The 22,609-nt window shown below is 51.2% G+C and overlaps 1 protein-coding gene across 1 annotated transcript; it reads right to left on the bottom strand.

Moving 5' to 3' along the window:
* Positions 1–328: 328 nt before the first annotated feature.
* LOC135196599 (glutamic acid-rich protein-like) lies at positions 329–21,060 on the bottom strand. The gene is made up of 5 exons (XM_064223439.1): positions 20,694–21,060; positions 20,173–20,539; positions 19,760–20,020; positions 1,083–1,582; positions 329–522 (listed from the first exon to the last, which is right to left on the bottom strand). Exons 1-5 carry the CDS (start codon positions 21,058–21,060, stop codon positions 329–331), a joined length of 1,689 nt encoding a protein of 562 aa, XP_064079509.1.
* Positions 21,061–22,609: the final 1,549 nt, after the last annotated feature.

Genomic DNA, 22,609 nt, shown 5'->3' with positions numbered 1-22,609 from the left:
GTTAATTTTTTGTTCAGAGTCAAACTCTGCTCAGAGTCTGAGAATCAAGGCTTGGCATTGTTAATATTATTTATTTGTGCACAATCTATCAATAGAATCGTTCCTGGCTAAGGACATTTGTAAGCTATTATTTCTACCACTTATTCCACTATTATCTGTGGCTAGCATTATTATCTATCTTCGTTCTTGGATGTTCGCTTCTCTAGAAGAAGTCGTCTCAGATAAATTGATCAGATTTTTAGCAAGACTTTCCTTCTTCTAGCTGAAAACAACATTTTTCTCTATTTCTGGCTTGGCAAATTGATTTTATTTTCTCCACAATCTAACATTATTCTACATCTCCACATAGCTTTGTTATATGAAAATAGCGCTTGCGTAGGTAAAACCTTTCTTCTAATACTACAAAATACTTCCTAAAAGTTTTGTCTAAAATCTCTATGTCCAGTGTGACATTGCCTAGCGCCTTTATTTGTTTTCCGGCTATTCCCCTTATAATTCTACCAGGACCTCGTATTTCTGTATCTGCAAAGCCTAAATGTTTTGTTAATGTTTGTTTATCTATTATATTACTGTACTGCCTGTATCTCAAAATGGATTGAGCAATATATTTATTAATTCTTGTTTGGATGATAGGTAAATCTTCTTGGCATATTTCCTTCACTGATACTATCATCCTTATTTACTTCAAAAAGAACTTGAAATATCTTTCTGACCTACCGTAACTATTTTCATTCTCATTTTCTACTGGTAAGGAAGCTTTCTTTTGTATTTCCCCCTTCTGTAATTGTCACCGAGTCTGATTATTATTTTGGGGTGTACTACTTTGGGCATTATGGTTAGTATTGGTATTTTTAAACCAACAATTTTGTGTTAGGTGACCTGTCCTATTACAATGAAAACAATACCTTGGTCGCCTACAATTCTGAGTAATGTGGTTGGAATAACCACAATTGGCACAATTTTGTTCCTACTTATTATTTTGTGTTTTATTATCTCCGGAACTCTGACTGTGGGTTGGGTCTGAACGAATTTTGGATTATTATTGTTTGGATTTCCTCTATGCTGTTGAGGCCTATATTTACTATTCTTGTTTGCTTGGAAAAATTTCCCATTACTATTCCTTGGATTATTCCTAGGATCTTGTTTTCCTTGTTGTTTATGTTTGAAATTTCTGGCTCTGTCTGGAACACTATCTGTCCTTCCCTGGAAATTATTCCTATTTCTACTAGGGTTTCCATTATTTACAAAACCTGTAAATTCTTTTCCCAGATTCAGTCCCTTTTTGCACATTTCCTTTTTCATAAATCTTAAAGCTGCTAGACTATCCTGCTCAAGATCAGCATCCTGTTTCTTAAAGACTCGTTTTTCTTCTTCCCCGATAGCATCATATACTATACCATGAACTATGTAATTCAAAATCTCTTTCATACTGACTAAATCCTTTGTGTCACGACTAAATGCATCACCATCGCCAATAACTACGCCGGCTCGTTTCAAATCTGTGGTTAAGTTACGGATCGAATTTTCTATATCTGTATGTAAGTTTGCGATACTATCCCCATCATATTTCTGATGTAAGAACCTACTGAGGTTATACCATTTATCTTGCTGGTATACCGGTTCCCATAATTCTAGGCACACCTTCTTCAATTCAGCGAAGGTCAGAATCTCCTGAAACTTAGCGGACGTGAGAGTGCGATGTGCATCTCCCCGTTCGGAACTAACATAGAGTAACGCCTCATCTATTTTCTTGCGTTCATCGGTAATTCCACTAGCTGAAATTCGATTTTCAGTCTCTGTTATCCACTGAGATACCGTATATGCTTCTAACTTAATTTTTGTCAGGATGACCCCTTTCTACATTACCGCAAAAGCGTGTAGCCTGTGTTATTACAGCGGCCTGTGCCATTCTAGAGTACCTAGTTTGTACTTGCAATGGGTTAGGAATGTTATTATGGTTAGTAACAATCACACTAGTCGTGGGTCTATTTGCTACTGTCGAGCTCGGTATTCTGGTTGGACTTTCGCTATGCGATCGTCGTGGGGAAATTTTCGTCTGAGTATTTAGTCTCGAGCGTCCGTCAGGAGTTGGGGGAAGGCTATAGTGGCTTGGGTCGGGAGTTCTGCTTCTTTGTAACCTAATAATAATTTCATGAAAATTACGGTTCATACTAACAGCTTAGACTAGTTACAATTTAAAAAATAGATGCATTGTTGTACTTACATTATCTTCATACTGAGTCTGTCTTCCTTATTGCGATCCCTAGATAGCCTATATAAAATTTCTTATTTCCTAGTGTTTCCTTCCTTCAATCTGGAAAAACATTAACATTAGTATATGCCGTTATTCCTTATTCACACCACTGCACTTTATGAACTGAATGACAATATCTTTATTGTTCTAGATTTATCACAATCAATGAAGGAAGAAAGAAAATTATTTTATCTTACAACTTTACGGCAAAGAAAAATTTTCTCAAAACTACTTGTTATGTACTATTTATAAAAACATTTTGATTTTATTGCAGTGTGTGAGAATTTTCTATTTTGATTTATTGTCAGACGTTAATCTATCAGGATACTTTAAACTTTTCTTCTTGTTGTTGATTGTCGATCACTTCTGCGTCGCCGTCCGGCTCTTCCTCTGTTTCACTTGTGGCGGCGTCGTCCGTGCGCTGCCGTAGTTCACACCACTGTTGAAGTCCACTGCGCTGCCTTGTCCATGAGGAAAAATCGTAGCGATGTATGGAGAGATGCGCGCTATCTCAGGATTTATGATAGTTTAGCGCTTGCAGGTTGATTGAAGAAATCCGCCGTCAATCGCCTACCCGTGAAATTCCGCTATGTTGAATTCAATCTTCTTCTATCCGCCTTAATGCATTTCTGCGTTTTTCCTTTATCGAGTTTATGGCTTAGGAATGCGGTGAACATAGTTCAGTATTCTTCGTAGAAATTCACTGCGTTTCATCGCTCAGTTTCGTTCGCCTTCTCAGCAGAATCGAAGTGTTGTTTTGTCTACACTGCTCGGAGTTGTTTCATTATTCTTCGTCGCCCTTTTCTTTTTCTTCGTTCTTCGAGTTATTGAATTGTAGAGTTCGTGCCTGGTTTTCTTCATGTTTCTGGCGCTTAAGTATCAGCACTCTTTTATTGGCAGTTTTATATCTTCCACTCTGTTTAATTTTTCCACTGTGTGTGTGTGTGTGTGTTTTTATATCGTTTTTTTTTTTTGCACTTAGAATCCCACTACTGCTGATCACCACTTATGTGACAGGGTCTTATTTTTATTTCTCTTTTCGTTATGTTTTCGTGGCGTACTTACGAGTTCTGATTCTCTCTTCTTCTTCTGGTTCTCTTCGTTGATATGGGTAATGTTTGAAAGGTTATTTGTCATATGGGCTAACCTTCATTTATCACTTATTACGGTTGAGTTTCTTTTCTCATAGGAACATTGTAGATTATTTATTCGTTTTGACCATGTCTCTCAGGAGGGTTTTATTGGCTTTGGCATGGGTTTGAATCCTTGGGATAATTGGCAAGTTAAACACCACTTACTTAATTGTTTATATTAGATAAAGTATAAAGTTCACAATACACACTATCACACTAAAATGGAACAGAGTGAGAAGGAACACAGCCTCACCGTATAAGGACTGGTTCTTGACTGAATTTCTCTAGAAATTCAAATGAAGTTTGGACCTAACGGTTTCAATTAGCTCCTCCTTAACTATTCTCTAGGACACATCCTACTTCTTCATGAATGGCTTTCCTTACTTCCGGTGCCACCCCCGTATTAGTCTGATTGGTTTCGTCTCTTGACGGTAACCACCCACTGAGGGAGTCAAAGTTCATATTTTCTGGTGCGGTTTGCATTTCACGGTTTTGAACTTGACTGCCAATGTTTTGGTCTGGTTTACGAAACTGCTATTCGTGCAGTATTATGCTGTACACATCTACTCCCTTTTCTACCTTAACTTCTAGTAGATTCTTCATCACTCTACTTTCACTATATATATTCTACCAGTGGGTTTTCCTAACTAAACTTCTCCCTAGCTATACTCTGAACAGACTCTTGTTGTTTCCTAACAAGTGTGCCTGCCCACCCCCGATGAGGCAGGCGGAAGGGTTCAACAGGTGGAGGTCAGTGTGGCTGGCCATCCCTGCCAAGGAAGGTGGTAGGGTTAGACAGGCGGAGGCCAGTGTGGCTGCCCATCCCTGCCTAGGAAAGCGGAAGAGCTCGACAGGCGGAGGCGAGTGTGGCTGGCCATCCCCGCCGAGGAAGGCGGAATGGCTCCACCGATGTAAGCCAATGGCTGGCTGGGGTGAACCAACCATTGACCCAACCAGCAGAGTCCTTCAGCCTTCCTTGGTAGGGAAGGGCACCCTTTGGTCACGCTGGCAGAGTCCTTCGGCCTGCCTCAATAGGGAAGGGCACCCGTTGGTCACTGCTGGCAGAGTCCTTCCTCCTGCCTCAGTAGGGAAGGGCACCCGTTGGTCACTGCTGGCAGAGTCCTTCCTCCTGCCTCAGTAGGGAAGGGCACCCTTTGGTCTCCACTGGCAGAGTACTTCCCCCTGCCAACATTAGGGAAGGGCACCCGTTGGTCGCCGGTGGCAGAGTCCATCCGCCTGGCTCGGTAGGGAAGGGTACCCATTGGTCACTGCTGGCAGAGTCCTTCGGCCTGCCTCGGTAAGGAAGGGCACCCGTTGGTCACCACTGGCAGAGTCCTTCGGCCTTCCTCGGTAGGGAAGGGCACCTGTTGGTCACCACTGACCTTACAGACCTTACAGACCTTACAGTTCGTTCGGGTTGCCCCAGGTCCCTCAGTGTGAGGCACCTCTAATGTCTACCAGAGAGTTGCTAGTACATCTTCCGGTATATTTTGCATCTTCCAATCTTGGATGGTCTGGGATGCAGTTTAGATATTTGTCGAGCTTATTCTTAAACACATCTACGCTCACTCCTGATATATTCCTCAGATGAGCTGGCAATGCATTGAATAGACGCTGCATTATCGATGCTGGTGCGTAGTGGATTAATGTCCTGTGTGCTTTCCTTATTTTTCCTGGTATTGTTTTGGGCACTATTAATCTACCTCTGCTTGCTCTTTCTGATATTTTTAGTTCCATGATATTTTCTGTTATTCCATCTATCTGTTTCCATGCCTGAATTATCATGTAGCGTTCTCTTCTCCTTTCTAGACTATATAATTTTAAGGATTGTAGTCTTTCCCAGTAGTCAAGGGTCCTTACTTCTTCTATTCTAGCTGTAAAGGACCTTTGTACACTCTCTATTTGTGCAATATCCTTTTGATAGTGTGGGTACCATATCATATTGCAATATTCAAGTGGACTACGAACTATGTTTTATAAAGCATAATCATGTGTTCAGCTTTCTTGTTTTGAAGTGCCGTAACAACATTCCATTTTTGACTTTACATTTTGCCAAAAGAATTGCTATTTGATCATTGCATAACATGTTTCCTATTCATCATCACACCAAGGTCTTTAACTGCTTCCTTATTTGTGGATTGTCTCATTATTAGGTCCCCTATATGCATATAGCTTTCCTTCTCTGTCTCCATAATTTATTGATTCAAATTTATCAGAGTTAAATACCATCCTATTTTCCTCTGCCCAATCATATACTTTGTTAAGGTCTCTTTGTAGAGCGTTCCTATCTTCATCACAAGTAATTTCTCTACTTATTCTTGTGTCATCAGCGAAACTACTCACTACCGAATCCTTAACATTACTGTCTATGTCTTCAATCATAATAACAAACAGTATTGCAGCTAACACCGTACCTTGTGGCACACCGGATATTACCTTGGTTTCATCCGATTTCTCATCGTTTGCAATAACTATCTGTTTTCTGTTGTGTAAAAATTCTTTTAACCATCTTCCTACTTTATCTACGATATTGTGTTTTCTAATTTTCTTTGCTAATATATATGGTCTACTTTGTCAAAAGCTTTTTGCAAAGTCTAGATAAACCACATCGTTTCATTTCCGCTTTTCATATTTTTGAATATGTTCTCACGGTGGACTAACATTGGGTTTGTGTACTTTTTCCGGGTACGAAACCGTGTTGTCCTATATTAAACAATTATTTTTATTAAATGTTTCATAATATTTTTCTTCATTACCCTTTCTACACTTTCATATATGTGATGTTAGACTCACAGGCCTATAATTACTTGCCTCTAGTCTTGATCCACTTTTTGAAAGTAGGGGTGATATATGCTAATTTGTGCTCATCATAAATCTTGCCTGTATCTACACTTTGTCTTAATAATATTGCAAGGGGCTTTGCGATAGAATGAACTACTTTCTTTTAACAAAATAGCAGGGACTCCATCAGGCCCTGCAGCAGCTCCATTTTTAATTTCATTAATTGCCTGCACAATATCAGCTTCATTAATTTCTATGTCAGCTAAATATTCACAATTTTCGTCCCTTACTTCTATATCATTATCTTCATTATCTATTCTAGGGTGAATTCTCTCTTATATCGTTCTGCCAGTATGTTGCAAATTTCCTTTTGTTTCATTCGTTAATCTCCCTTCAATTCTCAGAGGGCCTATTTCTATTCTTCTTTTATTCATCTTCTTCGCATATGAGTATAATAGTTTTGGGTTTGTGCTTGATATTTAATAGGGTTTTTTCTTCCAAGTCCGTTTTTCATTTTCTTTTGATTGTATAATCTTTTGTGTTCTCCATTTTCTATCTTACTTTTTAGTTCTATAACTTTCCATGCATTTTTTTCTTTTGCAAGACCTTTTTTCCACTTTCTGATTTTCTGGAACAAGATCCTTCTGTCTCTTGGTATGCATGAATGATGTTTACTTTTCTTCTTCGGTATATATTTATCCACTATTTTCTCTAATATTTTATATAATATTCTCCGTATTTACCCTTATGTCATCGCTTACGAAAATGTTATCCCAATCTTTGTTTAATTCTTCATTTATTTCTGACCCATTTTATATTTTTACTGTAGAGTTGTATTTTCCATATCCTTCCCACTTTTTCATTTCTTGCTTATCTCTGTTTTCACTTGCTTTGGAATGAACTGTTAATTCTATGACATTATGGTCTGAAATACTCGCATTATAAACTATTATTTCTTTAACATAATTCACTCGTTCACAAATACTAAGTCTAAAGTATTTTCCTTTCTTGTTGGCAGGTGATTTATTTGTTGAATGTTGTATTCTAGTAGCATATCTAATAGCTTTTCGAATTGCCTCTTATCTTCTGCACTACTATTACTCTCTTTTTTATATGTATAAGTACAACCACAATCTCCTATTCGTTCTTTCCATTCTACGAAAGGAAAGTTGAAGTCACCAGATAGGAGAATAGTCCAGTCCTTGTGATTTCTACATATATCATCCAATTTTTCATTATTAGTCAAACTCTTTAGTATTAGGAGGTCGATAAATTAGTCTATATATTACTATGTTCATTCATTTTTCAGATTCAAATTCTACCGCTATTAGTTCACATTCTGAGTTACTATATTTCTCATATATTTTTCCTTGTTTTTTGTCTTTCCCATATATTGCGGTTCCCCCTTGATTCCTATTTTTCTATCTGATCTATAAGTTTTGGAACCCTTTTATTTGATCATCATTCCCAGTCTCTGGGAATACAGGTTTCACTTATATTCATTATATCTATTTTCTTTCAATTTGGGCTAGTTCTTCTAAGTACTCTATTTTTCTTTTTGAGTTACTCGTAACTAAACCCTGCGCATTCATCACTATGATGGTTTGCGTGTTTTCTCCTTCATTAATATTGGTAGGAATAAAAGGATTTTCCATGTCTCTTTCCTGTTCTGGTATGTTGTTCTTTTTTTCATTTCCAGAAATTCTGACATTAAAAAAATCCAACTTTTCCATAATATTTGATCTTCCTTCATCATAATTATTCATTTGTGTCTGAATCTGCAATTTTCTCCGTTTCTGCAATATCCTCTTGCATAATAAATACAGTTATTATCTCTTGAGTAGAATTTTGGAGCTGATGCTTTGAAATTTTTTGCTGACATCTCTGCATATCTCATTGGTGGTTTACTTTTCTCTGTTACCTGATATTCTTGATTTCTCTCTTTATTTGTTTCTTTCTTATTTTGGATTTTATACTTGGTTGGTTATTTATTTGTTATAATTCATGGCTACAGGGTGCTATATTTGCATTTTTGTCGAATCGAACTTACATCCTTTTTCCTTCTTTTATGGTTTTTGCATATTTTTGGATGCAGATCTCTGCAATCATCCCCATAGCCATCTAGGTATGCACATTTACCATATATTTCATAGTTGTGACATACCTTAGGATGTTTGTAGTAACATCTTTCTCCAAATCTGCAATTCCCTCTTTTCAAAAGGTTGCAGATTTTGTCTTTCTTGTCTATTTTTTCCTCTTTCCCGTCATTGTGTAGATCTGGGTAGAGCCTCTTCGGGATTTGCTTTTCTGTTGTCATATCGTAATTTATTTCTTCGTATTTTATGCTGCTTTATTGCATCATATGTTGTTATCAATGAGTATCTCTGCATCCATACTTTTTATCTTGTTCTTTGTTTTCCTTATTTTTTCTGTCATTTCATTTTTGTTTACTTCTCTTCCGTTTTCCTCTTCTTCTTCTTCTTCTTCCTCTTCCTCTTCTTCTTCATCCTCAACTATTTGTACATTCAATCTTGATTTAATAACATTGTCTATCCATGATAGACATGTTGAACAAAAAATTCTTGTATCTTTTCTCATATCTTGCATTACCTCAGCACACTGTGGATGGGTCGGAATGTTGCATGCAGCACATTTTCTGATTAGGTTTTGTGGATTGACTATGCTATACCAACTTACACAGTTTGCATGCTTTTGGCATTCTTTTTCCTAATGCGTCAATTAGGATATTCACAAGATTCACCTTATTCATTTTCTTTGTCGGAATATGTTGGTTTATATATTTTCTTTATGAGTCTCTTGACCACTTGGATTTTATTTGGAACTTCTGCAATTATTTTCAAGATGTTTTCATTAGATTTGTTCCAGTTTGAAGGATTATATTCCTTCTAATATACTATGAATGCTTTTGTATCTTTTTGGTTAGGACTGTTGCTGATTTCATAGATGAAATGCCAGTTCCCTTCCTGCTACCTCATCGTATTGCGAATAAAAACCGCCAAGCAAGCTAAATTACGCCATTTCTTCCCGCAGTTGGAACTTACTGCCATCTTGTTCTGATTTACAGTATTACACTTGATAAACTAACTTAGAAGACGCTTTATCCTACTATTTTACACTAATCTTATCACCGATAGTTCACGACACTTCTAGATATTTCTCAAATTCTAGTCGTATGTTAAACTTGTGATATCTGTTGATTAATCTGACTTCACGCGGGAACGTCTCACCAAGCAAGATGGCTACTACGAGAGAGTCATTCGGCCTTCCTCGGTAGGGAAGGGTACCTGTTTGTCACCGTTGGCAGAGTCCTTCGGCCTGCCTCGGTAGGGACCGGCAGAGGCCAGAGTAGCTGCCCATACCCGCCAAGGCAGGCGGAAGGGCTCGACCAGCGGAGGTCAGAGTGGCTGCCTATATCCAATGAAGCAGGGGGAAGGGCTTGACCGGCTGAGGCCAGTATGGCTGCCCATCCCCGCTGTGGTAGGCAGAAGGGCTCGAACAGTGGAGACCAGAGTGGCTGCCCATCCCCCACCGAGGCAGGCGAAGGGCTCGAACGGAGGAGGCCAGAGTGGCTGCCCATACCCGCCCGCCAAGGAAGGCAGAAGGGACTCGACAGGCAGAGGCCAGTGTGGCTGCCCATCCCAACAAGGCAGGCAGAAGGGCTCAACAAGCGGAGGCCAGTGTGGCTGCCTATCCCAACAGTAGCAAGCAGAAGGGCTCGACCAACGGAGGCCAGTGTGGCTGCCTATCTCCGATGAGGCAGGCGGAACGACTCAACAGGTGGAGGCCAGTGTGGCTGCCCATCCCCGCAAAAAGGTGGTAGGGCTCGACAGACGGAGACCAGTGTGGCTGCCCATCCCCGCCAAGGAAGCCAGAAGGGCTCGACTGGCGGAGGACAGATTGGTTGCCCATCCCTGCCAAGGCAGGAGGAAGGACTCGACTGGTGGGGGCTAGTGTGGCTGCCCATCCCCACAGTGGCAGGTGGAAGGGCTTGACTGGAGGAGGTCATAGTGGCTGCCCATCCCCGCCGAGGCGGGCGGAATGGCTCGACCGTTGGAGGCCTGAGCGGCTACCCATCCCCGCTGAGGAAGGCGGAAGGGCTTGACCGGTGGAGGCCAGTGTGGCTGCCCATCCCCACCGAGGCAGGCGGAAGGGAAGGCTCAACCAGCATAGGCCAGAAGTGGCTGAGGCCAGTTTGGGCACCCATCCCCACCACACTTCTAGATATTTCTCAAATTCTAGTCGTATGTTAAACTTGTGATATCTGTGATTAATCTGACTTCACGCTGGGAACGTCTCACCAAGCAAGATGGCTACTACGAGAGAGTCATTCGGCCTTCCTCGGTAGGGAAGGGTACCTGTTTGTCACCGTTGGCAGAGTCCTTCGGCCTGCCTCGGTAGGGACCGGCAGAGGCCCAGAGTAGCTGCCCACCCCTACCGCCAAGGCAGGCGGAAGGGCTCGACCGCGGGAGGTCAGAGTGGCTGCCTATATCCAATGAAGCAGGGGGAGGGCTTGACCGGCTGAGGCCAGTATGGCTGCCCATCCCCGCTGTGGTAGGCAGAAGGGCTCGAACAGTGGAGACCAGAGTGGCTGCCCATCCCCACCGAGGCAGGCGAAGGGCTCGAACGGAGGAGGCCAGAGTGGCTGCCCATACCCGCCAAGGAAGGCAGAAGGGCTCGACAGGCAGAGGCCAGTGTGGCTGCCCATCCCCAACAAGGCAGGCAGAAGGGCTCAACAAGCGGAGGCCAGTGTGGCTGCCTATCCCAACAGTAGCAAGCAGAAGGGCTCGACCAACGGAGGCCAGTGTGGCTGCCTATCTCCGATGAGGCAGGCGGAACGACTCAACAGGTGGAGGCCAGTGTGGCTGCCCATCCCCGCCAAAAAAGGTGGTAGGGCTCGACAGACGGAGACCAGTGTGGCTGCCCATCCCCGCCAAGGAAGCCAGAAGGGCTCGACTGGCGGAGGACAGATTGGTTGCCCATCCCTGCCAAGGCAGGAGGAAGGACTCGACTGGTGGGGGCTAGTGTGGCTGCCCATCCCCACAGTGGCAGGTGGAAGGGCTTGACTGGAGGAGGTCATAGTGCCTGCCCATCCCCGCCGAGGCGGGCGGAATGGCTCGACCGTTGGAGGCCTGAGCGGCTACCCATCCCCGCTGAGGAAGGCGGAAGGGCTTGACCGGTGGAGGCCAGTGTGGCTGCCCATCCCCACCGAGGCAGGCGGAAGGGCTCAACCAGCATAGGCCAGAGTGGCTGAGGCCAGTTTGGGCACCCATCCCCACTGAGGCAGGCGGGAGGGGTCGACCAGCGGAGGCCTGTGTGGCTCCCCATCCCCACCAAGGCAGGTGGAAGGGCTCAACTGGCGGAGGCCAGAGTGGCTGCCCTTTCCCGCTGAGGCAAGTGGAAGGCTCAACTGGCGGAGGCCATTATGGCTGCACATCCCCACCGAGGCAGTGTGACAGCCCATCTCAGCAGAGGCAGGGGGAAGGGCTCAACCGGCAGAGGCCAGCATGGTTGCCCATCCCGTCTAAGGCAGGGAGAAGAGCTTGACCAGCGGAGGCCAGTGTGGCTGCCCATTCCCTCCAAGGCAGGTGAAAGGGCTCGACAGGCGGTGGCCAGTGTGGCTGCCCATCCCGTCCACGGGAGGCGGAAGGGCTCAACAGCCAGGGGCCAGTGTGGCTGCCCATCCCCGCCGAGGCAGGCGGAAGGGCTCCACCGATGTAAGCCAATGGCTGGCCGGGGAGAACCAGCCATTGACCCAACCGGCAGAGTCCTTCAACCTGCCTTGGTATGGAAGGGCACCCATTGGTCATCGCTGATAGAGTCCTTCCTCCTGCCTTGGTAGGGAAGGACACCCGTTGGTCACCGCTGGCAGAGTCCTCCAGCCTGCCTCAGAAGGGAAGGCCACCCGTTGGTCACTGCTGACAGAGTCCTTCCTCCTGCCTCGGTAGGGAAGGGCACCCGTTGGTCACAAGCGACTGCCAGTGTGGGTGCCCATCCCTGCCAAGGCAAGCGGAATGGTTAGACAGGCGGAGCCCAGTGTGGCTGCCCATTGCCCATCCCCGCCGAGGCAGGCGGAAGGGCTTGACCGGCGGAGGCCAGAGCGGCTGCCCATCCCCACCGAGGCAGGCAGAAGGGTTTGACCGGTGGAGGCCAGAGTGGCTGTCCATCCCCGCCGAGGCAGGCAGAAGGGCTTGACCGATGGAGGCCAGAGCGGCTGTCCATCCCCGCCGAGGCCGGTGGAAGGGCTCGACCGGCGGAGGCCAGAGCGGCTGCCCATCCCCACTGAGGCAGGCGGAAGGGTTCGACCGGCGAAGGCCAGAGCGGCTGCCCATCCCCACTGAGGCAGGCGGAAGGGTTCGACCGGCGAAGGCCAGTGTGGCTGCCCATCCCCACCGAGGCAGGCGGAAGGGTTCGACCGGCGAAGGCCAGTGTGGCTGCCCATCCCCACCGAGGCAGGCGGAAGGGTTCGACCGGCGAAGGCCAGTGTGGCTGCCCATCCCCGCCGAGGCAGGCGGAAGGTCTCGACCAGTGGAGGCCAGAGTGGCTGCCATTCCCCGCCGAGGCAGGCGGAAGGTCTCGACCAGCGGAGGCCAGAGTGGCTGCCCAAACCCTCCGAGGCAGGCGGAAGGTCTCGACCGGCGGAGGCCAGAGTGGCTGCCCATCCCCGCCGAGGCAGGTGGAAGGTCTCGACCAGCGGAGGCCAGAGTGGCTGCCCATCCCTGCCGAGGCAGCGGGAAGGTCTCGACCGTGGCGGAGGCCAGAGTGGCTGCCCATCCCTGCCGGGGCAGGCGGAAGGTCTCAACCAGTGGAGGCCAGAGTGGCTGCCCATCCCCGCCGAGGCAGGCGGAAGGTCTCGACCGGCGGAGGCCAGAGTGGCTGCCCATCATAGCCAAGGCAGATGGAAGGGCTCGACCGGACGGAGGCCAGAGCGGCTTTGCTGCCGATTCCCGCCGAGGCAGGCGGAAGGGCTTAACCGGCAGAGGCCAGAGTGGCTGCCCATCCCCGCCGAGGCAGGCGGAAGGGCTCGACCAGCGGAGGCCAGAGTGGCTGCATCCATCCCCGCTGAGACAGCAGAAGGGCTCGACCGGCGGAGGCCAGAGTGGCTGCCCATCCCCGCCGAGGCAGGCGGAAGGTCTCGACCAGCGGAGGCCAGAGTGGGCTGCCCATGCCCCGCCGATGCAGATGTAAGGGATCGACCGGCGGAGGCCAGAGCGGCTGCCCATTCCCGCCGAGGCAGGCGGAAGGGCTCTTAACCGGCGGAGGCCAGAGTGGCTGCCCATCCCCGCCGAGGCAGGTGGAAGGGCTCGACCGGCGGAGGCCAGAGCGGCTGCCCATTCCCGCCGAGGCAGGCGGAAGCGCTTGACCGGTGGAGGCCAGAGTGGCTGCCCATCCCCGCCGAGGCAGGCGGAAGGGCTTGACCGGCGGAGGCCAGAGTGGCTGCCCATCCCCGCCGAGGCAGGCGGAAGGGCTTGACCGGTGGAGGCCAGAGCGGCTGCCCATCCCCACCGAGGCAGGCAGAAGGGTTTTGACCGGTGGAGGCCAGAGCGGCTATCCATCCCCGCCGAGGCAGGCAGAAGGGCTTGACCGGTGGAGGCCAGAGCGGCGGTCCATTCCCGCCGAGGCAGGCGGAAGGGCTCGACCCGGCGGGGGCCAGAGTGGCTGCCCACCCCCTCCCCACCGAGGCAGGCGAAGGGTTCGACCGGCGAAGGCCAGTGTGGCTGCTCATCCCCACCGAGGCAGGCGGAAGGGTTCGACCAGCGAAGGCCAGTGTGGCTGTCCATTCCCACCGAGGCAGGCGGAAGGGTTCAACCAACGAAGGCCAGTGTGGCTGCCCATCCCCGCCGAGGCAGGCGGAAGGTCTCGACCAGCGGAGGCCAGAGTGGCTGCCCATCCCCGCCGAGGCAGGGGGAAGGTCTCGACCAGCGGAGGCCAGAGTTGCTGCCCATCCCCGCCGAGGTAGGCAGAAGGTCTCGACCGGTGGACGCCAGAGTGGCTGCCCATCCCCGCCGTGGCAGGCGGAAGGTCTCGACCAGCGGAGGCCAGAGTGGCTGCCCATCCCTGCCGAGGCAGGCAGAAGGGCAGGCGGTAAGGTCTCGACCAGCGAAGGCCAGATGGCTGCCATCCCCGCCGAGGCAGGCGGAAGGTCTCAACCAGTGGAGGCCAGAGTGGCTGCCATCCCCGCCGTAGGCAGGCGGAAGGTCTTGACCAGCGGAGAGGCCAAGAGGCCTGTGCCCCGGATCCTGCCGAGGCAGCGGTAAGGCCATGACCGGCGGAGGCCAGAGTGGCTGCCCATCCCCGCCCCGCCGAGGCAGGCGGAAGGTATCGACCAGCGGATGCCAGAGTGGCTGCCCATCCCCGCGAGGCAGGCGGAAGGTCTCAACCAAGCGGAGGCCAAGAGTGCTGCCCATCCCCGTCGAGGCAGGCGGAATGTCTCGACCAGCGGAGGCCAGAGTGGCTGCCCATCCCGCCGAGGCAGGCGGAAGGTCTTGACCAGTCGGAGGCCAGAGTGGCTGCCCATCCCCCCGACCGAGGCAGGCGGGAAGGAAGGTCTCGACCAGGTGGAGGCCAGAGTGGCTGCCCATCCCCGCCGAAGGCAGGCGGAAGGTCTCGACCAGCGGTGGCCAGTGTGGCTGCCCATCCCCGCCGAGGCAGGCGGAAGGTCTCGACCAGCGGAGGCCAGAGTGGCTGCCCATCCCTGCCGAGGCAGGTGGAAGGTCTCGACTGGCAGAGGCCAGAGTGGGCTGCCCATCCCCGCCGTGGCAGCCAGAAGGTCTCGACCAGCGGAGGCCAGTGTGGCTGCCCATCCCACCCCACCAAGGCAGGTGGAAGGGCTCCACAGATGTAAGCCAATGGCTGGCTGGGGAACCAGCCATTGACCCAACCAGTTGAGTCCTTCAGCCTGCCTTGGTAGGGAAGGGCACCCATTGGTCACCGCTGGCAAAGTCCTTCGGCCGGCCTCGGTAGGGAAGGGCACCCGTTGGTCACCGCTGGCAGAGTCCTTCGGCCTTCCTCAGTAGGGAAGGGCACTCTTTGGTCACTGCTGGCAGAGTCCTTCGTCCTTCCTCAGTAGGGAAGGTCACTCTTTGGTCACCGCTGGCAGAGTCCTTCGGCCTTCCTCGGTAGGGAAGGGCACCCGTTGGTCATCGCTGGCAGAGTCCTTCAGCCTTCCTCAGTAGGGAAGGGCACTCTTTGGTCACCGCTGGCAGAGTCCTTCGGCCTTCCTTGGTAGGGAAGGGCACCCGTTGGTCAGAGCGGCTGCCCATCCCCGCCGAGGCAGGCGGAAGGTCTCGACCAGCGGAGGCCAGAGTTGCTGCCCATCCCCGCCGAGGCAGGCGGAAGGTCTCGACCGGCGGAGGCCAGAGTGGCTGCCCATCCCCGCCGAGGCAGGCGGAAGGTCTCGACCAGCGGAGGCCAGAGTGGCTGCCCATCCCTGCCGAGGCAGGCTGAAGATCTTGACCGGCGGAGGCCAGAGTGGCTGCCATTCCCCGCCGAGGCAGGCGGAAGGTCTCGACCAGCGGAGGCCAGAGTGGCTGCCCATCCCTGCCGAGGCAGGCGGAAGGTCTCAACCGGTGGAGGCCAGAGTGGCTGCCCATCCCCGCCGAGGCAGGCGGAAGGTCTCGACCAGTGGAGGCCAGAGTGGCTGCCCATCCCCGCCGAGGCAGGCGGAAGGGCTTGACCGGCGGAGGCAAGAGTGGCTGCCCATCCCCGCCGAGGCAGGCGGAAGGTCTCGACCAGCGGAGGCCAGAGTGGCTGCCCATCCCCGCCGAGGCAGGCGGAAGGTCTCGACCGGCAGAGGCCAGAGTGGCTGCCCATCCCCGCCGAGGCAGGCGGAAGGTCTCGACCAGCGGAGGCCAGAGTGGCTGCCCATCCCCGCCGAGGCAGGCGGAAGGTCTCGACCGGCGGAGGCCAGAGTGGCTGCCCATCCCCGCCGTGGCAGCCAGAAGGTCTCGACCAGCGGAGGCCAGAGTGGCTGCCCATCCCCGCCAAGGCAGGCGGAAGGGTTCAACCGGCGGAGGCCAGTGTGGCTGCCCATCCCCACCAAGGCAGGTGGAAGGGCTCCACAGATGTAAGCCAATGGCTGGCTGGTGGGAACCAGCCATTGACCCAACCAGTTGAGTCCTTCAGCCTGCCTTGGTAGGGAAGGGCACCCATTGGTCACCGCTGGCAAAGTCCTTCGGCCGGCCTCGGTAGGGAAGGGCACCCGTTGGTCACCGCTGGCAGAGTCCTTCGGCCTTCCTCAGTAGGGAAGGGCACTCTTTGGTCACCGCTGGCAGAGTCCTTCGGCCTTCCTCAGTAGGGAAGGGCACTCTTTGGTCACCGCTGGCAGAGTCCTTCGGCCTTCCTTGGTAGGGAAGGGCACCCGTTGGTCAGAGCGGCTGCCCATCCCCGCCGAGGCAGGCGGAAAGTCTCGACCAGCGGAGGCCAGAGTGGCTGCCCATCCCCGCCGAGGCAGGCGGAAGGTCTCGACCAGCGGAGGCCAGAGTGGCTGCCCATCCCTGCCGAGGCAGGCGGAAGGTCTCGACCGGCGGAGGCCAGAGTGGCTGCCCATCCCCGCCGAGGCAGGCGGAAGGTCTCAACCGGTGGAGGCCAGAGTGGCTGCCCATCCCCGCCGAGGCAGGCGGAAGGTCTCGACCAGCGGAGGCCAGAGTGGCTGCCCATCCCCGCCGAGGCAGGCGAAAGGTCTCGACTGGCGGAGGCCAGTGTGGCTGCCCATCCCCGTCGAGGCAGGCAGAATGTCTCGACCAGCGGAGGCCAGAGTGGCTGCCCATCCCCGCCGAGGCAGGCGGAAGGTCTCGACCAGCGGAGGCCAGAGTGGCTGCCCATCCCCGCCTAGGCAGGTGGAAGGTCTCGACCGGCGGAGGCCAGAGTGGCTGCCCATCCCCGCCGAGGCAGGCGGAAGGTCTCGACCAGCGGAGGCCAAAGTGGCTGCCCATCCCCGCCGAGGCAGGCGGAAGGTCTCAACCGGTGGAGGCCAGAGTGGCTGCCCATCCCCGCCGAGGCAGGCGGAAGGTCTCGACCAGCGGAGGCCAGAGTGGCTGCCCATCCCCGTGGAGGCAGGCGGAAGGGCTTGACCGGCGGAGGCCAGAGTGGCTGCCCATCCCCGCCGAGGCAGGCGGAAGGTCTCGACCGGCGGAGGCCAGAGTGGCTGCCCATCCCCGTCGAGGCAGGCGGAATGTCTCGACCAGCGGAGGCCAGAGTGGCTGCCCATCCCCGCCGAGGCAGGCGGAAGGTCTCGACCAGCGGAGGCCAGAGTGGCTGCCCATCCCCGCCGAGGCAGGCGGAAGGTCTCGACCGGCGGAGGCCAGAGTGGCTGCCCATCCCCGCCGAGGCAGGCGGAAGGTCTCGACCAGCGGTGGCCAGTGTGGCTGTCCATCCCCGCCGTGGCAGCCAGAAGGTCTCGACCAGCGGAGGCCAGAGTGGCTGCCCATCCCCGCCAAGGCAGGCGGAAGGGTTCAACTGGCGGAGGCCAGTGTGGCTGCCCATCCCCACCAAGGCACGCGGAAGGGCTCCACAGATGTAAGCCAATGGCTGGCTGGGGGGAACCAGCCATTGACCCAACCAGTAGAGTCCTTCAGCCTGCCTTGGTAGGGAAGGGCACCCGTTGGTCACCGATGGCAGAGTCCTTCAGCCTGCCTTGGTAGGGAAGGGCACCCGTTGGTCACCGCTGGCAGAGTCCTTCGGTCTTCCTCGGTAGGGAAGGGCACCCGTTGGTCACCGCTGGCAGAGTCCTTCGGCCTTCCTCGGTAGGGAAGGGCACCCTTAGGTCACCGCTGGCAGAGTCCTTCAGCCTGCCTTGGTAGGGAAGGGCACCCGTTGGTCACCGCTGGCAGAGTCCTTCGGCCTTCCTCGGTAGGGAAGGGCACCTGTTGGTCACCGCTGGCAGAGTCCTTCGGCCTTCCTCGGCAGGGAAGGGCACCCTTTGGTCACCGCTGGCAGAGTCCTTCGGTCTTCCTCGGTAGGGAAGGGCACCCGTTGGTCACCGCTGGCTGAGTTCTTCGGTCTTCCTCGGTAGGGAAGGGCACCCGTTGGTCACCGCTGGCAGATATCCGTTGGCGTTCTCCTCGGTAGGGAAGGGCACCCGTTGGTCACCGCTGGCTAAGTCCTTCGGCCTTCCTCGGCAGGAAAGGGCACCCGTTGGTCACCGCTGGCAGAGTCCTTCGGTCTTCCTCGGTAGGGAAGGGCACCCGTTGGTCACCGCTGGCTGAGTCCTTCGGCCTTCCTCGAGGGGAAAGGGCAGGTCACCGCTGGGCGAGTCCTTCGCCTTCCCCCAGTAGGGAAAGGGACCCGTTGGTCACCGCTGGCAGAGTCCTTCGGCCTTCCTCGGTAGGGAAGGGCACCCGTTGGTCACCGCTGGCAGAGTCCTTCGGCCTTCCTCAGTAGGGAAAGGCACCTGTTGGTCACCGCTGGCAGAGTCCTTCGTCCTTCCTCAGTAGGGAAAGGCACCTGTTGGTCACCGCTGGCAGAGTCCTTCGTCCTTCCTCAGTAGGAAGGGCACCTGTTGGTCACCGCTGGCAGAGTCCTTCGGCCTTCCTCAGTGGGAACGCCCTGTGGTCACCGCTGCAGGTCCTTCGGCCTTCCTCAGTAGGGAAGGGCACCGTTGTCCACCGCTGGCAGATCCTTCGTCCTTCCTCAGTAGGGAAAGCACCTGTGGTCATGCTGCAGAGTCCTTCGGCCTTCCTCAGTAGGGGAAAGGCACCTGTTGTCACCGCTGGCAGTCCTTCGGGCCTTCCTCAGTAGGGGAGGGCACCCTTTTGTCACCGCTGGCAGAGTCCCTTCGTCCTTCCTCGTAGGGAAGGGCACCTATTGGTCTACGCTGGCAGAGTCCGTCCTCCTGGCCCTGTGGTGAAGGGCACCCATTGGTACCCACTAGCAGAGTCTGTTTATCTGGCTCGGAGGGGAAGCGATGCCTTTTTCCCATGCTGTTGCCCCAGTGGGAAGGGCAAATATTATCCCCCACTGCACTGAGGGCAGGTGGAAGATCACACCCTGCAGTGGTCAGACTTGCACCCTTTCTCACTGCGACAGGGTAGATGGAGTCCATCAATGGAAACCAACAGTTGATCCGGGGAACCAGCTGTTGGTCCCACTGTTTGGAGTCCGCCAGTGGAAGTCAATGGCTGGTTGGGGGAACCATGGCATTGTCCCCACTGGTCCAGTCCAGTCATGAGTCAATGGCTTGGTTGGGGGGAACCAGCCATTGGTCCCACTGGTGGAGTCCATCTGCCATGCCTTGGTGGGGAAGGGCACTCCTGGCATCTGTTGGTGTAGTCTGTCCACCTGCCTTGGTGGGGAATGACAGGCATTGTCACCAGACAGCCAAGTCCAGGACCGCTCGTTCGTACCTGATCACCATCTGTTTCCTCCTCGCTGGGACATGATTCCTTGTAAACCTTGTGACGGCTCGTTCTTTTCGAGCCTGTTTCATTTGGCTCTTTTGCTCCTTCGTCTTCTTCGGCATTTTTTCACTTGCCGGTTTGGTTGGCCTCATCTTCTGTAGTCCCGGAATTCGTTTCCTGGGTAGGCCTGGAATCCGCATACATACTCTTGAGCCTGAGTTTTAGCTTTATTTTACTTTTTATGTTCTTCTGGGTTCTTCTCATCCTTCTCCTCATGTTCTGAGTCCTCCTCTTCTTGTTCTTCTGAGTCCTCCTCATCCTGCTCAGAGTCCTCATCCTCTTCTTCTGAGTCATCTTCATCCTCTTCTTCTGAGTCGTACTCATCCTCTTCTTCTGAGTCGTACTCATCCTCTTCTTCTGAGTCATACTCATCCTCTTCTTCTGAGTCCTCCTCAACCTCCTCTTCTGTGTCATCCTCATCTTCTGGGTCTTCCCAACTGAATGTTTTTTTTTTTTTGAATTCTTCACTGCCATGCGGTGTGATTCGATTGTTGTTGTCCTTCCAATTTCTAGCTATGGTTCCTCAATTATTGAATTTTTCTTTAACTCCTGATTTCTCTGGCGAGTAATTTTCAGGTCCGGGATTTACACAGTCAATATCATCTTCAGTCTGTTCCCTTGCTGCCTCCTTTTGCTCCTGTTCTTTTCTCCGTTTTTTTTCCTTTTCTTCTCCTCCTCTATCCATTCTAATTCCAATTGTTCCACATAATAGATAATGTTAATGGGATTGGCAATGGATATTTGGGCCATTTTCCACATCGTCCTTCCAGCAGGTAGTGGTTCGTCCTCATCTGAAAGGTTTGGACTTCTAGATCTTCCTACTGGTTCACCTTCTTCAGGTAACCAATCCACTTCAGGTATGGCAGCTGCTTCTGAAATAACTGTGTTTTTTTCCTCAAGACGCTGTCTTTCCTGCCTCTTTCTGCGTCTATTTTTCTTTGCTTTCCCTTTCTTCTCTTTGAGGCATTCCCTTTCCACATTCTCCACTTCATTCAGTAAAGTGAAGGGATTCTCAGCAGAAGGTTCGATGAAATCGTTTTCTTCTTCTCCAACAGGTAGTGATATGTCCTCATCGACTGGAGGTCTCTCACAAACAATTCTCTCTCTTACCTGGGGGTTCATCTTCTTCAGGTAACCCATCCACTTCAGGTATGGCAGCTGCTTCTGAGAACCCATCGTCTAACACTGGACTTGGCTCGTTTTGAATAAGCTTCCTACCCCTTTGTCCATTCAAGTCCTCTTCTTTTTCTTTGTGACGGGTGGACTCTTCCTTTGCCACCAGTTCGTGTAATTTCTCACTGATTTCCATTAGAGTAGATTTTTTATGACGGAAGAACTCTTCCTTTGCCTCCAGTTCGTCTTCTCTTGCGTGTAATTTCTCACTGATTTCCATTAGAGAAGATTCTTGGTGACGGATGAACTCTTCCTTTGCCACCAGTTCGTCTTCTCTTGCGTGTAATTTCTCATTGATTTCCATTAGAGAAGATTCTTGGTGACGGATGGACTCTTCCTTTGCCACCAGTTCGTCTTCTCTTGCGTGTAATTTCTCATTGATTTCCATTAGAGAAGATTCTTGGTGACGGAAGGACTCTTCCTTTGCACCAGTTCGTTTCTCTTGCGTGTAATTTTTCTTTGATTTCCATTAGAGAAGATTCTTGGTGACGGATGGACTTTTCCTTTGCCACCAGTTCGTCTTCTCTTGCGTGTAATTTCTCATTGATTTCCATTAGAGAAGATTCTTGGTGACGGATGGACTCTTCCTTTGCCACTAGTTCGTCTTCTCTCAATTGCAATTTCTCTTCGAATTTCAACAGATTATTCTGTGTTTCGATTACAGCCTCTTCTTTGGCTTGTAATTCTTCATCGCACTTCATCACCTTCTTTTCCAATCTCAGAACAGCTTCCTCTTTACCTCGCAACTTTTTGTCTAATTGCAGAAGGTCTTTTCTTTATCGAGACAGCTCTTTCCCACTTCCTTCATCTCATTCCCAGCATCTTCTTTCTTCTTTATCAACAGGTCCTTTTCCCTGAGACGACGTTGTAAAGATTCATTCTGAGCCTCTGCTTCTTTCAAGCGGTGGTCTGCTCTTCGCTGCTGGTCTAAAGCCATCTGCATGGTATTCTTTGTAGCCGCATTTTCATTGTCTTTCTGCCGAAAGCTCAGTTCATATTCGTATTCCATTGCCATTATGTCGTCCTTCAGAATCAGGACTTCCTCTTGCGCCTCCTCTAAAGCCATCTGCATGGCATTCTTTGTAGCCGCATTTTCATGTCTTTCTGCCGTAACTTCAGTTCATATTCGTATTCCATTGCCATTATATCATCCTTCAGAAATCAGGACTTCCTCTTGTGCTTCTTCCAATAAATTTTCCATTCTGTATCCGTGACTGGCAGCCTCTCTTAGCTCTTCCTGTAACTGCTCCTTTTCCCCCAGCAGTTCCTCATGAAGGCGTAAGATATCTGCTAATTTGGATTGTTCAATGTCATCGCCTGGTTCGTCCTCAGGTTCTGGTTGTCCAAGATGCACCTGAGTTTCGGCGTTCCTCTTGTCCGTTTCCTTGTGTTCGTCGACATTTCGTTCGATTTCAGGTTCCGCTTGGCCCAGATGTTCTAGAGACACCTGGGTTTCCGCGTTCCTCTTGTCCGCTGCGTGGTCTTCGTCCGCATCCTCAATATCCTTTCCAAAACTATTGCATTTTCTGTAGACGAACCAACCTAGGCGTCCACCAACAACAAGACCGGTGGCAGCAATGCCTGCCGCCATTGGGGAGTTCCACGGTCCGTTCACGTCATTTATGCAATCGTCGTATAAATTTGTAAGGTCATATTTCTGTCCCTCGGCACCAAGTGACGTCTTAAGAGCGTCGAACGCCGAGGTATAAATAGAGTTAACAATAGCTGCCAACAAAGCACAACCAAATGTCACTAAAGCGTTCATTTTTGTTGTATGACTGTAGAGCTGCTTGCTCTTCCCTTAGCTTTAAATCTGCCCGGCCGTAATTTTGGAATTCCAGGAATCCGGAGGC

The sequence above is a fragment of the Macrobrachium nipponense genome, chromosome 18 (genome assembly GCF_015104395.2).
Source record: "Macrobrachium nipponense isolate FS-2020 chromosome 18, ASM1510439v2, whole genome shotgun sequence".
Lineage (NCBI taxonomy): Eukaryota > Metazoa > Arthropoda > Malacostraca > Decapoda > Palaemonidae > Macrobrachium > Macrobrachium nipponense.
This window is presented reverse-complemented; position numbering and strand designations above follow the sequence as displayed.

Coding starts and splice junctions, on each gene's coding strand:
- LOC135196599 (XM_064223439.1), bottom strand. CDS start 21,060: ATGGAAATCAATGAGAAATTACACGCAAGAGAAGACGAACTGGTGGCA. Junction 20,540..20,693: donor TGAAGAAGATGAACCCCCAG/GTAAGAGAGAGA, acceptor AATGCCTCAAAG/AGAAGAAAGGGAAAGCAAAG. Junction 523..1,082: donor TTTCCAAGCAAACAAGAATA/GTAAATATAGGC, acceptor TAGGCTTTGCAG/ATACAGAAATACGAGGTCCT.